The following is a 15,100-nucleotide window of genomic DNA, read 5'->3' on the forward strand; positions in this document are numbered from 1 at the left end:
GGATTGCTTGAATCCAGGAGTTTAAAGTTGGTTGCTATGAGGTAGTCTGATGCTAGGGCACTCTAGCCTGGGGCAACAGAGTGAAAAGTACAGGGAACAATCACTGTACCTTAGCCCCAGGTGACAGAGCTAGACCCTGTTTAGGTAAATAAAATAAAAGGTAGAGAGGAAAGTCTTGATAGTTGATATAGTATGTTTTCTATTTCGTACCCTCTTTCCCGGAAAATAAGACATCCTCCAAAAATAAGACCTACTCACAGGAAAGATAAGATGGCCCCTGAAAATAAGACCTAGTGCGTCTTTGGGAGCACACCTTAATATAAGACACTGTCTTATTTTCGGGGAAACAGGGTAGTAAACAAATGAGTTACCTACTACCACCAGGTCATTATATGGCCTAACCTAGAATGTTTTCTTCTAGCAGTCCCAAAAAATACTCACTGGAAACAATGTAACATTTTATTAACGTGTCAAATGAACTGTTTAAAGTATATTGTAGATGGCTCTGTGGCTCATACACCTGAGCTGGTGGGTTCGAATACAGCCCAGGCCAGCCAAACACCAATGATGGCTACAACCAAAAAATAGCTGGGCGTTGTGGCAGGCACTTGTAGTCCCATCTACTCAGGAGGCTGAGGCAAGAGAATTGCTTAAGCCCAGGAGTTGGAGGTTGCTGTGAGCAGTGATGCCACAGCCTCTATTCAGGGCGACAACTTGAGGCTCTGTCTCAAAAAATAAATAAATAAATAAATAAAGTATATTGTAGAAACAGAATTAAAACAAAAGTATGAAACAATAATTTATAAGAAATCTTCTGAAAAGATAACACTGATATAGACTATTCCTCAGCAAAACAATGCTTACGAGAACAAAATAATTTATAATGAGAGTAAAATAGGCTTGGTGCCTATAGCTCAGCGGTTAGGTCGCCGGCCATATACACTGGAACTGGAGGGTTCGAACCCAGCCCAGGCCTGATAAACAACAAGGACAACTACAACAACAACAACAAGAATAGCCAGGTGTTGTAGTGGGCGCCTGCAGTCCCAGCTACTTGGGAGGCTGAGGCAAGAGAATCACTTAACCCCAAGAGGTTGAGGTTGCTGTGAGCTATGACGCCACAGCACTCTACCTAGGGCGACATAATGAGACTCTGTTTAAAAAATAAAAATAAAAATAAAAACAAACAAACAAAACCAGTAGTAAGGCTGCTGTGAGCTGTGAAATAAAGAGTAAAATAAATTTTCTACTTTTTATTATATAGAGATCAGGTTATCTGTTCTGTAATTAAAGGTTATTTTTCAAAAGTAAGACTAGCCCAGACACAGTGGTTCACTCCTATAATTACAGTTACTCCAGGCACTGAGGTAAGAGGTTCCTTTGAGCCCAGGAGTTCAAGGTTGCAGTGAACTTGGCTGGGCACCTACAGCTTAGTGGTTAGAGTGCCAGCCACATACACCAGGGCTGGTGTGTTCGAATCCAGCCCAGGCCTGCTAAAAAAAAAAAAAAAAGAAAGAAAATAATAGCTGGGTGTTATGGCAGGCGCCTGTAATTGCAGCAACTTGGGAGGCTAAGACAAGAGAATAGCTTAAGCCTAAGAGTTTGAGGTTACTGTGAGCTATGATGCCACAGTACTCTATGAAGGGTGACAAAGTGAGACTGTCTCAAAAAAAAAAAAAAAAAAAAAAAAAAAAAAAAACAGTAGTAAGGCTGCGGTGAGCTGTGATTGTGCCATTGCACACTAGCTTGGGCAACAGAGCTAGATACTATCTCTAGAAATAAAAAAAAAGGCTCAGTGTCCATAGCACAGAACGGCACCAGCAACATACACTGAGGATAGTGGGTTTGAACCCGGCCCAGGCCAGCTAACAACAATGACAACTGCAACAAAAAATACCTGGGCGCTGTGGTGGGTGCCTGTAGTCCCAGCTCCTTGGGAGGCTGAGGCAAGAGAATCACTTAAGCCCAAGAGTTTGATGTTGCTGTGAGCTATGATGCCACAGCACTCTACCGAGGGTGACATAGTAAGACTGTCTCAAAAAAAAAAAAAAAAATATATATATATATATACACATAAATATATAATAGGCATAGAATATTTCTGGAAGCCCCTAAGAACCAGAATGGGTACAGAGGTAGAAACAAAACATTTTACTGTATTCCTTTTGAATTTTGTACCAGGTACAGGAGTATAAGCCTATTTTAAAAGCTAAAATAAATAAAGATACCAGGCCTCAGAAAAAGTCCTAGGCATAATACCAAAAGACTTCTGTATTTTATGACTATAATCCTGGTGCAGATAATAGCTACCCACAAAACAACTAAATGCTGCTCTTCAGGAAGTGCCACACCTAAAAAACCCTCCTAATTTCACTGTCACTCAGCTTACTAGCCATATCTACTGATCACAAAGTTTAAGAGCAGAAAGCCCTTCCGATGTCCAAATTGTTCAGAAAACACTTTATGGAATTCTCTCAACTTACATATAAACACATCCCTATTAGAAAAACTGTATATATTTTATGAACCCTCACCCTACGATTTCGGGTTTTTGTTTTTTTTGAGACAGAGCCTTAAGCTGTCGCCCTGGGTAGAGTGCCATTGCATCATGGCTCACAGCAACCTCCAACTCCTGGGCTTAAGCAATTCTCTTGTGTTATGTGGCTGGCACCTTAGCTGTTTGAGCTACAGGTGCCAAGCCAGATTCTTCAGAGGTTTTTAAAAGGAAAAAAAGATAATTCAAGAAAATATTAAAATGTTCTCTATAATTTTAGAATAAATTCAGGCTTATTTGAGTTTCTAAATCAGAAGAAGATTAAGAAAAATCTGAAAAGTATTTGCAAAAGACACGTAATTGTATGAACTTCCTTATCAAGAACACAGAACTCACTATTTTTTGGACCAAAAAAGGGAATGAAATACAGGATTTAAATCAGAAGGCCTAAGTCAATTTTTAGCTCTGTCAATCAAAAGCTAAGTCACAACCTCATGTACCTATTTGTTTCTATTTTATAGCTGATAAAAATATTACCAACTACTTAATAGGGTTAAACACAATCCATGAAACTCCTGCAAATATTTCCTACCCACTTTTTTTTTTTAAGATAGTCTCACTCTGTTGCTCAGGCTAGAGTACTGTGGCATCAGCCCAGCACACAGCAACCGCAAACTCCTAGGTTCAAGCTACTCCTGCCTTAGCCTCCTGAATAGCTGGGACTAGAAGCAGCCACCACAACACCCAGCTAATTTTTCTATTTTTAGTAGACAGGATCTTGATCTTGTCTGGGCTGGTCTCGAACTCCTGAGATACTGCGTGCAGCCCTGACTACCTATTAAATAAAAGATACACATTTGGGATTCAGAAGCAGTGTGGTATGAAGGAAAAAGACAGAAAGATAAACCTTCACTTTTTTCCTTTCTTTTTTTTTTTTTGGAGACAGAGTTTTACTTTGTTGCCCTTGGTAGAGTGCCATGGTGTCAGAACTCATAGCAACCTCAAACTCTTGGGCTCAAGCAATTCTCTTGTCTCAGCCTCCTAAGTAGCTGGGACGACAGGTGCCCGCTGCAATGCCTGGCTATTTATTTCTTAGAGACAAGGTCTTGTTCTTGCTGAGGCTGATCTTTTTTTTTTTTTTGCAGTTTTGGCCAGGGCTGGGTTTGAACCCACCACCTCCGGCATATGGGGCGGGCGCCTTACCCCTTTGAGCCACAGGCGCCGCCCCGCTGAGGCTGATCTTGAACTCCTGAGTTCAAGCAATCCATCTACCTCGGCCACCCAGACTGCTAGGATTACAGGCATTAATCACCGTGCCCAACCTATTGAGGCAGAGTCTTGCTCTGTTACCCTGGCTAGAGTGCAGCTCACTGCAACCTCAAACACCTCAAGAGATTCTCCTGCCTCTCCTTCCTGAGTAGCTGGACTGCAGGTGTGTACCATGGTGCCATCTAATTTTCTATATTTAGTAGAGATGGGGTCTCACTCTTGCCCAGGCTGGTCTCAAATGCCTAAGCTCATGTAATCCTTCTGCTTCAGCCTCCCACAGTGCTAGGATTACAGGCATGAGCCATCACACCTGGCCACTTTCTCTCTCTTTTTTTTTTTTGAGACACAGTGTTACTTTGTCCCTGTGGCATCGCAGCTCACACCAACTTCCAACTTTTGGGCTTAGCTTCCCAAGTAGCTGGGACTACAGGCGCCCACCACAACACCTGGCTATTTTTTGTTGCAGTTGTCACTGCTGTTTTAGCTGGCTGGGGCTGGGTTCGAACCCGCCACCCTTGGTATATGGGGCCAGTGTTCTATCCACTGAGCCACAGGCGCCGCCCCAACCCCTGGCCACTTTTTCATTCATATTTTTATGAAGTGTCAAACTACATATCGAGCTCTTTGTAGCACACCGGGAAGACTCAAGCAGCCAAGACAGAAGCAGTCTTTGTCTTCACTCAATGTATTATTATGAAATGTCACCTATGTATGATTAGAAAAGATGTTACAAAATCAGATACAAAGGACAGGATAAATACTCTATCTTGGAGGTACAGAAATGGTTTTCTGGGAGAAAAGGGAGAAACTTAAATAAGAGGCTGTCTAAATAAAAGAATTTTCCAGAATGAAAGGGGTTTAGGGAGAACAGACATAAAGGGGAGGAAGGGGGAGAAAGAGAGAGAGAAAAGAATGAACATTAGCAGCAGAGGTCCACTGCTAGACTACAATTGCTTGAAATAAGACTGCAGAAATAAGTGGGGACCAGACTATATCACAGCATAGAAGTCATGTTAATAAAAATGCAATTAATTTTAACAAAAATTAAATTATGGAAAAAATGGTAAATAGGACACCATAAGGAACAAATTTCTATTTCTAAAAGATCATTCTAGCTACTGAATGTAGGCAGCAAAGACTGTAGGGGGCACACAGAAGTCATTCACAATCATTAAGAGATATTATTATCACCATTACTACAAAGATCATAAGACAAAGATATCACACACACTACAAAGGTACCATGATATCTTACTATAAAGATTAAGAAATGGCTCCTAAACTTGAAGATGGGAAACAAACACCTAAGTAAATAATTTTAGTAAAATCTGTTAAGATAACAATTATATAGAAATACAGAAAAGGACAGTGTCACAAAGATAGAAAGGCAACTCATTTAAGAAAAAAAAGATATTTGGCTGGGCACAGTGGCTCTTGCCTCTGTAATCCTAACACTCTGAGGCTGAGGCAAGTGATCACCTGAGCTCAGGAGTTCAAGATCAGCCTGAGCAAAAGTGATACTCCATATCTACTAAAAATAGAAAAACTAGCCAAGCATTGTAGCAGGGGCCTGTAGTCCCAGCTAGTTGGGAGGCTGAGGCAAAAGGATCAGTTGAGCCCAAGAGCTTGAGGTTTCTATGAGCTGTGATGCTATGCACTCTATCCAGAGTGACAGAGTAAGACTCTATCTTAACACAAATTAAAAAAAAAAAAAAAAATAGGAGGCTGTTCCAACAGTCTAGGCAAGAAATGACAAACCTAAATTCAAAGTGGCAGAGACAATGTGACCCATTTAACATGCAGGAGAAAAGAAATTTCAGGTGCCCCAAGAAATAGAACCTTTTAAGGGGAAGAACAATCAGTGAGAGTCACAAAAGAGGGTAGAAGCCCAAAAGAGGGTATGGCCTCAGATTAACAGAAGGAAAGAGAAATGATAAAGTGACCAAATGCACATACACATATATTTATACAGTCTGCTGATAGGTCCTAAAAGCAATGTCCCCAGTAGTAATGATTTAATCTAGAACCCAGATACTGGTTTCAAAATATAATTTCCCAATACAAGGAACCAGAGTTTCTTGGAGAAATGGCTAATTCAAGGGTAGAGAAAGGTAAAGTACAAAATAAGCATATTGTAAAAAAATGTTAAAGCCAACTAGAAGGGGTCTGCATTGGCCAAATATGAGACAGTTTAAGCACCAAATAATGGATCATAATCTACAGAATAATGGATCATAATCTACTGAATAAAACAAGACTCTATGAGTATAAACCAATTTAACTCAACGAATTAACAAATAAATGGGAGAGCAGGTAAAGATCTTGCTTACAAAAGAATGCCAATGAGGCTGAGAGTGATGGTTCACATCTGTAATCTCAGGACTTTGGGAGACTCGGATGGGAGAATAACTTGAGGCCAGAAATTCAAGACCAACCTGGGCAACATAACAAGACCTAGTAGTAGTACTAAAAAAATGTCAACCATGGGCGGTGCCTGTAGCTCAGTGGGTAAGCACCAGCCCCATATACTGAGGGTGGAGGGTTTGAACCCGGCCCCGGCCCAACTGCAACAAAAAAATAGCCGGACTTTATGGCAGGCACCTGTAGTCCCAGCTACTTGGGAGGCTGAGGCAAGGGACTCGCCTAAGCCCAAGAGTTGGTGGTTGTTGTGAGCTGTGATGCCACAGCACTCTACCGAGGGTAATAAAGTGAGTTTCTCTCTAAGAAAAAAAAAAAAAAAAAAAAAACTATATATACATAAAAAAGAATGTCAACCAGGGTCAGCGCCTGTAGCTCAGTGAATAGGGCGCCAGCCACATACACCAAAAGTGATGGATTCGAGCCTGGCCAGGGCCTGCTAAATAACAATGACAACTACAAACAAAAAATAGCCAGGTGTTGTCGGCAGGCACCTATAGTCCCAGCTACCTGGGAGGCTGAGACAAGAGAATCTTTTAAGCCCGAGTTAGAGGTTGTTATGAGCTGTGACGCCATGGCACTCTACTGAGGACAACATACAGAGACTCTGTCTCAAAAAAAAGAATGTCAGGGCGGTGCCTGCGGCTCAGTGGATAAGGCACCAGCCCCATATATTGAAGATGGCGGGTTCAAACTCAGCCCTAGCCAAACTGCAACAGCAATAACAAAAAAAAAAAAAACAAACAAAAAAATAGCTGGGCATGATGGCAGGCACCCGTAGTCCCAGCTACTCGGGAGGCTGAGGCAAGAGAATCACTTAAGCCCAGGAGCTAGAGGTTGCTGTGAGCTTGTGATGCCATGGCACTCTACCAAGGGTGATAAAGTAATAACTCTGTCTCAAAAAAAAAATAAAAAGAATGTCAACCAATTAACACAAAAGGAATGATGAATTAGAAAATCACCATTTGACAACCACCCTAATAAATGACTCAGGCAAATCATTTGATGTTGAATCTAATGGACAAATGTGATGAGAAACAGAATATTTATGTATTTCCAAAGTTGCTCATATGTGATACTTTTTAATTATAAAGCAAAAAATTACATCAGAGAAGGCTGGCAGACAACACCATCAAGTGATCAAAGTTGGCAACACTAATAATGAGACAAATCAATGTAGTGTGAAGAACACTACTCAATATTCTTGACAAAAACACATAACCTAAATCCAAACAAAAGAAAACTTCAGACAAACTCAAACTGAACGATATTCTACAAAATTCAAAAATAGTTAAAAATGTAAAGATTAATACAAGACAAAGACAGATTGGGAAACTATTTTACAGTAAAGGATACTTAAGAGACACACAACCCAATGTAATGCTTATTCCCCCACATGAGATTCTTAGTGAGAATACTTTTTCAATAAAGGCTATTATATGAACAATTGGCAATATCTGAATGAGATCTGATGATCAGATGATAATATTGTATCACTGTGATTTGCTGATTTTGATAAGTAAACTAAAGTCATATAAGAATGCTTGTTTTAGGCGGCGCCTGTGGCTCAGTGAGTAGGGTGCTGGCCCCATATGCCGAGGGTGGCGGGTTCAAACCCAGCCCCGGCCAAACTGCAACAAAAAAATAGCCGGGTGTTGTGGCGGGCGCCTGTAGTCCCAGCTGCTCAGGAGGCTGAGGCAAGAGAATCGCTTAAGTCCAAGAGCTGGAGGTTGCTGTGAGCCGTGTGACACCATGGCACTCTACCGGAGGGCGGTACAGTGAGACTCTGTCTCTACAAAAAAAAAAAGATCCTCAACCCCAGGTGGCGCCTGTGGCTCAAGGGGTAGGGTGCCGGTCCCATATCAAACCCAGCCCCGGCCAAAAAACCAAAAAAAAAAAATGCTTGTTTTTTGGCTCAGTGCCTGTAGCTCAAGCGGCTAAGGCGCCAACCACATACACCAGAGCTGTTGCCAAACAACAATGACAACTACAACTAAAAAATATAAAAAATAGCTGGAGGTTGTGGCGGGTGCCTGTGGTCCCAGCTACTTGGGAGGCTGAGGCAAGAGAATTGCTTAAGCCCAGGAGTTGGAGGTTGCTGTGAGCTGTGCTGCCACAGCACTCTCTACCCAGGGCGACAGCTTGAGGCTCTGTCTAAAAAAAAAAAAAAAAAAAAAAAACAGAACGCTTGTTTTTAGGAAATACACACAAAATATCCAAGGGCAATTGGGCATTTTACCTGTAATTTACTTTTTAAAAGTTATAAAAATACGAGAAAATGATAAAGAAAAGTTGGTGAAATGTTAACACTGGTGAATCTGTTAGAGGAATTTTTAACCGAATTTTCTGTTTGTTACTGCAATGTATATTACATTATGGAATACATACTAAATATTATTATTACAGTTTTTCTGTAAGTCTGAAATTACATTATAAATTAAAAGCTTAAAATATTAAGAAGGAAAATTTATATATTTTCATTATGGTTATCTATAAGACTTACATTATACTACCCATATCTATACTCAGCTAGTCTTTCAAGTTTCTGACAGACTTGATCATGGTTGTAAGGGAGCAACAACATTCTTTAAAGGTCTCTTCTAGCTTGGAAATCCTATAATGTATATACCCTCCCTCTTCTCAGATAGCTTTACATCCAAATCACTTAGTAACTTTTCCTAAGCAGAGTGAAGACTTAAAAAAAAAAAAAAAAAGTAGCTTTGGCTCATTGCCCGTAGCTCAGCATCTAGGGTGCCAGCCACATACACTGGAGCTGGCAGGTTCGAATCCAGCCCAGGCCTGCCAAACAACAATGACAAGTACAACCAAAAAATTGCTGGGCATTGTGGCAGGCGCCTGTAGTCCCAGGTACTTGGGAGGCTGAGGTAAGAGAATCACTTGAGCCCAGGAGTTTGAGGTTGCTATGAGCTGTTACACTATGGCACTCTACCCAGGACGACAGCTTGAGACTCTGTCTCAAAAAACCAAACAAACAAAAAAACTAACTTCATGGGCAGCAAAAGAAATATAATCATTATATCTTAGGGAAACAGAATTAAGAGCTCACCCAAGAGTAAAGTGAAAATGACATCATTCAAAACCAGAATGTTTAGAACAGCAAGATTCTGTACTTTATGTTTTAAAACAGGTATTGACAAACTTTTTCTGTAAAGGATAAGACAGTACATATTTTAGGAATTATAGGCCAGTCTCTGTCATAACCACTCAACTCTACCACTACAGTGCAAAACAGCCATGGCCAATAATATACAAATAAATGAGCATGGCTGTATTTCAAAAAGACTTTATAAAAAACAGTCGTGGGGCAGATTTGGCCAACCCCTGACTTAGAAGAAAGAACTTATTTAATCACAAAATCAACCACTAATAAGTTTTAGACCATTTTTACCTTTTACCAAATTAAACACTCATTAAAAAAATTTCAAACTCGGCACCCGTAGCACAGTGTATAATTCCAGCCATGTATGCTGAGGTTGGTGAGTCTGAACCCAGCCCAGGCCTGCTAAACAATGACAACTATTTAAAAAAAAAAGCCAAGTGTTGTGGCAGGTGCCTGTAGTCCCAGCTACTTGGGACGCTGAGGCAAATGAATCGCTTAAGCCCAAGAGTTTGAGGTTGCTGTGAGCTGTGACGCCACAGCCTCTACTGAGGGTGACATAGTGAGACTCTGTCTCAAAAAAAAAAAGGAAGAAGAAAATTTCGATGTAGAAATATTAAAATGGTACTCGCTGGTGCTAACTCCAAAATTTTTTTAAAAGGATCATGTTGATCCTTATGTATTCAGGATAATCTCTTACTCTACTACGAATTTAAAATTTTTAACAAATCCAGGACACACAATTTCATTTTCAAATGTTGTACAGCTGATTCCACATACAGTATTAGTGATAGAGTGAAATTCTAAACAGTGACTCAAAACTTTTTAGTTTGGGCAACTCTTCATAGCTTTTCTGAAGAAAATTTAATACTTAGCTTTCTGGGCAAATACTATACTTGTTGAATTAAAAGACAATGCCTTAAGATAAGGATGAAATAAGAGAAGAATAAAGAGGATTCATTAAGAAGAGCTCGACTCATCACATGTAGGGAATTTTGTCCCTAAATGATCTAAATCCAAATGCAAATGCAACTACCTACATTTCACTATAAGGAAAGATGCACATCCTGTAATCTAAGTGTTTATAGGAGCAGCTCTGGAATCACTAACCATTACAATCTCTTGGTGTTAAAGTGCAATTGAAACCAAGTTCACAGGAACCTTACCTCCTCTTCTCATGATCCAAATGAAGATAATTCCAGTCAATTAGTTACTACTCATAACAAACTGTTCTGCCTGTCAAACCTAGGGTATATTTTCAGCATGAGGGGTGGGATGTACAATTCCTTTTGCAAAAGGAAATATATGTACATATCCATGCTGAAAATGCAGCCCAGGAAATTTGCACATGAAAATGAATACATGCTCATAAGTGGCAAAGTGCTAGGTATGTTTCTGGTTGAGGTCTACTTTAGTAATTAAAATGTGTAAGCCTTGTGGAAACAAGGCAGTGGTCCTGTGTATATAGGTATATAAAAAGTAGCTCACTTAATCCTTTCTCGCCAGGAGTAGGGATTTTCCCGGAACGACATCCATTGTCGGCAATGGACGCACCAAAATAACGCCGGCGCCAGTGAGTTAACCACCTCTGTCCTCTTTTCACCTATTATATTTTTCATGCATCATCCAACTTCCCAACCATCTTCCTGCTTCTTGACAGAATGGACGCTAGGTTCTTGTTTTTCTTCAGCACGAAGTTGGAAATGGAGTTGAGAAAAGGAGACACATGGTCAGCTGGTGATGTTAACAAGCTCCTTGCTGCCCTGAGAAGCTAGATGGAAATGGTTCAAGTTACAAGGGGGATCATCATCAGATCTGGGAGGACAAAGAGTAATTCATGAAGCTTCATTCCCTTCCCTCCCACCCTCTTTCATTTACTAATGATTCCTACAGATTGCCTTCTGAAGCAAAACCCTATGAATTCTTCACTCCATCCAGAGTGTAGAAAAGCTAAATGAAATAGATGTTCATCTATGTTATGGTGGCCCCAAGAAGATCAGGGGGGCTTAGGATGGAATGGCTAACATAACCACAATTTTGTATCAATTCTTTTTAGTATGATCTTGATCAGCAGCTAACACAGTGCTTGGCAATAGGTGCTGAATAAAGGCTGGCTGAATAAGACATTTTCATTTCAGCTAATGTCTACTTGAACACAGGTGGAAGTCAGACAGAAGTAGTTAACTCTCTCAATGCCGGGATAGCATGGATATTTAATAATTAATTCAGGTCAATGAGTTCCTCTAAAACATGTTCAAATTATGGGTTCCTGATTTCAGACTTCTTGTTAAATATTATCAAAAGTATTTTGTTCCCTTTTCTTCTTTTTAAAGGACAACCATAATCAGAGTTTTGAAATCAGAGTCATAGTAAATGTTAATTAGAATGACAGATGTAAGAACTCCAGCACCACCGTATAACAACACATCACAGTTCACAGTTAAGACATTTCTCAGTAATGCAATTCTAGATGGGTAATGATTCCAGAGCAAACTAAAGTTTGAAGAAGAGAAAGTTTTATTTAATAGCTGCCTTGATGCTAACAATCAGGAAAAATCCAAAGTATGAAGGATAAGAAGAATATATTTTAAGTACAAATAAAATTTTAAACCTCAAGTCAAGAGGATCATCAAGCTACACAGTATTATAAAACTGCTTTGATCTGTCAGATAGGCATGGGGAGGATGAGAAGAAGGGGAAGAAATAATTTTGTAGAATTTAAAAATGTATGTTTAGAGTGTAAGTTTAAATAACCAGTTATATCAAATTGGGTTAAGTATATCTTAGAGTGTAATTCATACCACTACAATTACAGAAACAATCATATAGCAAAACAAGTATTTACTTTATCTAGATTTTAAGAAAAGACAGGTTTATGATGATGATATCTCAGCAATTTTTAAAAATTATATCAACCAGAGACTTTTCAGGCAAAAGTGAGCTGGGTCTACAACCCAGCAATGATTGTAAAGGCCTTTCCTATGCCCACATATGTAGTTATCTCTACCTCCATCATGCTTACTGAGCTACAGTCATAGTACAATCTCCACCGACAGCCTCCAAACAGATTTCCTTTAGGGACTCCTGTGCTGTCACAAAGCAGGCCTTAAATAAAGGTCTACTAGGTAACCATCTCTTTCAAATAACTACAATTCAGATTCCTGTAGTTCACATGTTGTATCATGGATTTACTATGAAACTTTCCTTTCATATTTACAAAAGGCCTGATTCCCTAAGACTTAATAAGGCTGAGTTTATGCTGAATTAAAAGTGATAAAAGAGTAACATGAGTAAGAGCTCAAATGGGTAAACAAGAGCTGAAACTACACCATACTTAAGGGTCTCAACACAGCAAATCAGGAAGCACAGTGCACAACCAACCAACTACTCGTTTTGCTCAATTCAAGGCCAGTTCCATTGGGTCAAGTCATAGGATCTAATGGGGTAGGTGTTTAGTTATAATTGGGAGTAAGAAGGAGTCAGGTGTTCATCTCGCTACAAATAAATGTGGATTACTGGTTTTATCTAGTTGCTTTACCTCTGGCAAAAGAAAAAGGAACAGAAAAACAAAAGCTAGAATGTAACCTATTCCCACAGAGTCCTCAAGACCTAGGTTCCCAAGTCTAGATCACTTACAATCAAAATGTACCATGCCTCTCCTAGATTCATCCTGTTGCTCATTCTTGTGTTTAGCCAAGACCCAGCCTGAGTTTTTGGCAAAGCAAGCCTTGTAGTACATCTTGGTACATTCTTTAACAAGAAGATTATTTATTAGATATAAGCATCCCAGAGCTTTCTATATTTTCTCTTTTGTCTAGAGAAATAGGCATTTAAAAAAGTAGACCTTGGGCGGCGCCTGTGGCTCAGTCGGTGGGACGCCGGCCCCATATACCGAGGGTGGCGGGTTCAAACCCGGCCCCGGCCAAACTGCAACCAAAAAATAGCCGGGCATTGTGGCGGGCGCCTGTAGTCCCAGCTACTCGGGAGGCTGAGGCAAGAGAATCACTTAATTAAGCCCAGGAGTTGGAGGTTGCTGTGAGCTGTGTGAGGCCACGGCACTCTACCGAGGGCCATAAAGTGAGACTCTGTCTCTACAAAAAAAAAAAAAAAAAGTAGACCTATTTCAGAAACAATAATGAAAATGAATACCAAAGATACCATTAAGTTGTTTTTCTAGAATAAAAATTTATGTTCAATCACTTTTGATTAGAAGTTGCAAAATTATCTTGACATCCCAATTTTTAATTTATTTTCCATTCATCTAACAATTTATTTCCAACTAATTTAAACATTAATTTTTTTCTCATTACCAATAAAACCGTAAGTTTGTTACTCAAGATTTTTCTTTTTTTACTCAAAAGATTTTTGTCTCTAGTGTGAACAGCACTTAAATGACTGAACTCACTATTGTGATATACTGTCTAAATAAGAAGAAAAGAGACATTTCTTTATTAGTCTGGCTAATACAACTCTTGCCAGAGTTTAAGGATGTTTGAGACACTTATCAATAGTTGACAATAAAAGACATGGCATTTCACTTTTTCATAAATATGCATGGCTAAAAAAGTACTTAACTTGACTTAGGTTTTGTGGAATTCTAAGCTTGAGTAATTCATGTTATAGTCCACAAAGAAGGTTTTCATACCTTTAGGTCTTTCCAACTGTCCAGGAGCTTGGTGGCCAAATCACTTATATCTACTGTTTTATCTGGTTGTTCTTGGCTCCTCTCACTCTCCACATCAGACACACCCTCCTCTTCATCTTGGGATGGTGTTTCCTCAGCAATAGGTTCATCAAGTTTTGCCCCATTGCTCTCTTTGGGCTCTATTTCAGTATCAGCTTCTGGTTCAGATACAGGTGGCTTGCTAGCCTCCATGATGGTTTCATTATCAATTTTTGATTCAGGCAGCTGTTGTGGGAGTAGCTGTTGTGACTGCAACTCTTCCTCTTCTTCTACAGGGACATTTTCTAACTGATCAAGGTCTTCTTTGCCATCCTTGCCTTCTAGTTCACTGGTTGCATCAGAGATTGCACTGTCCATGCTATTTTCACTTATAATTTTAAGTCTGCGAAATATGAGTTTCTTGGGAGTATCTGTGTCAGCGTCTGTGCTCAGCTTGGTGGAAGGATCAGGTGTATTGAGTGGTGTGTGAGCACGTGATGTATTTTCACTAGAATATCCATCTCCTTCACTCAACTGAGGGACAGCAGTCTTGGTTTGGGACCAGCGTTGAATAATTGGAAGTACTTTGCTTTCCTCCAACATATTTTTAGTAGGAATGGGCAAATGTTCCAAAGTCTTTATAATCTGATTAAATATAATTAAAAAAAACCTCACATTACTTTGTATAAATCACTGGATGGGACTCAAATTATTTCTACAGAAATAGTACAATTTTGCTACTGTCTTATTAAATTAAGACCTAAATTTCTATAAACACAAATGTATTTATATTGTTTTCCTGATCAGCAAGAATAAAATATGGAGGTGACCACTCACACATCAAATAAGATTAATATTCTCTACCAGTAGTTCCCAAACCTGGGTGACTTTTTATTTTAGACAGAATCACACTTTGTCACCCTCAGCAGAGGGCTGTGGTGCCATAGCTCACAGCAATCTCAAACTCTTAGGCTCAAGCAATTCCCTTCTCTCAGGCTCCAAAGTACGAAGCAGCTGGGACTACAGGGATCATCTTGCTTCTGTTCCCCCACCCCCACCCCACCCCTATTTTTAGTAGAGACAGGGTCTCCCTCTTGCTCAGGCTGGTCTTGAACTCCTGAACTCAGTCAATCCAGCT

The 15,100-nt window shown here is 39.8% G+C and overlaps 1 protein-coding gene across 3 annotated transcripts in view; it reads right to left on the reverse strand.

The window, feature by feature from the left end:
* The window catches only part of SETD2 (SET domain containing 2, histone lysine methyltransferase), a 168,925-nt gene that overhangs the window by 72,090 nt on the left and 81,735 nt on the right, over positions 1 to 15,100 (reverse strand). For all 3 annotated transcript variants that reach the window (XM_053600468.1, XM_053600467.1, XM_053600466.1), the window contains one exon: positions 13,945 to 14,607. In XM_053600468.1, the coding sequence (XP_053456443.1) occupies positions 13,945 to 14,607 (663 nt within the window). The remainder of the gene's footprint in view (positions 1 to 13,944; positions 14,608 to 15,100) is intronic.

The sequence above is a fragment of the Nycticebus coucang genome, chromosome 8, assembly GCF_027406575.1.
Source record: "Nycticebus coucang isolate mNycCou1 chromosome 8, mNycCou1.pri, whole genome shotgun sequence".
Classification (NCBI taxonomy): domain Eukaryota; kingdom Metazoa; phylum Chordata; class Mammalia; order Primates; family Lorisidae; genus Nycticebus; species Nycticebus coucang.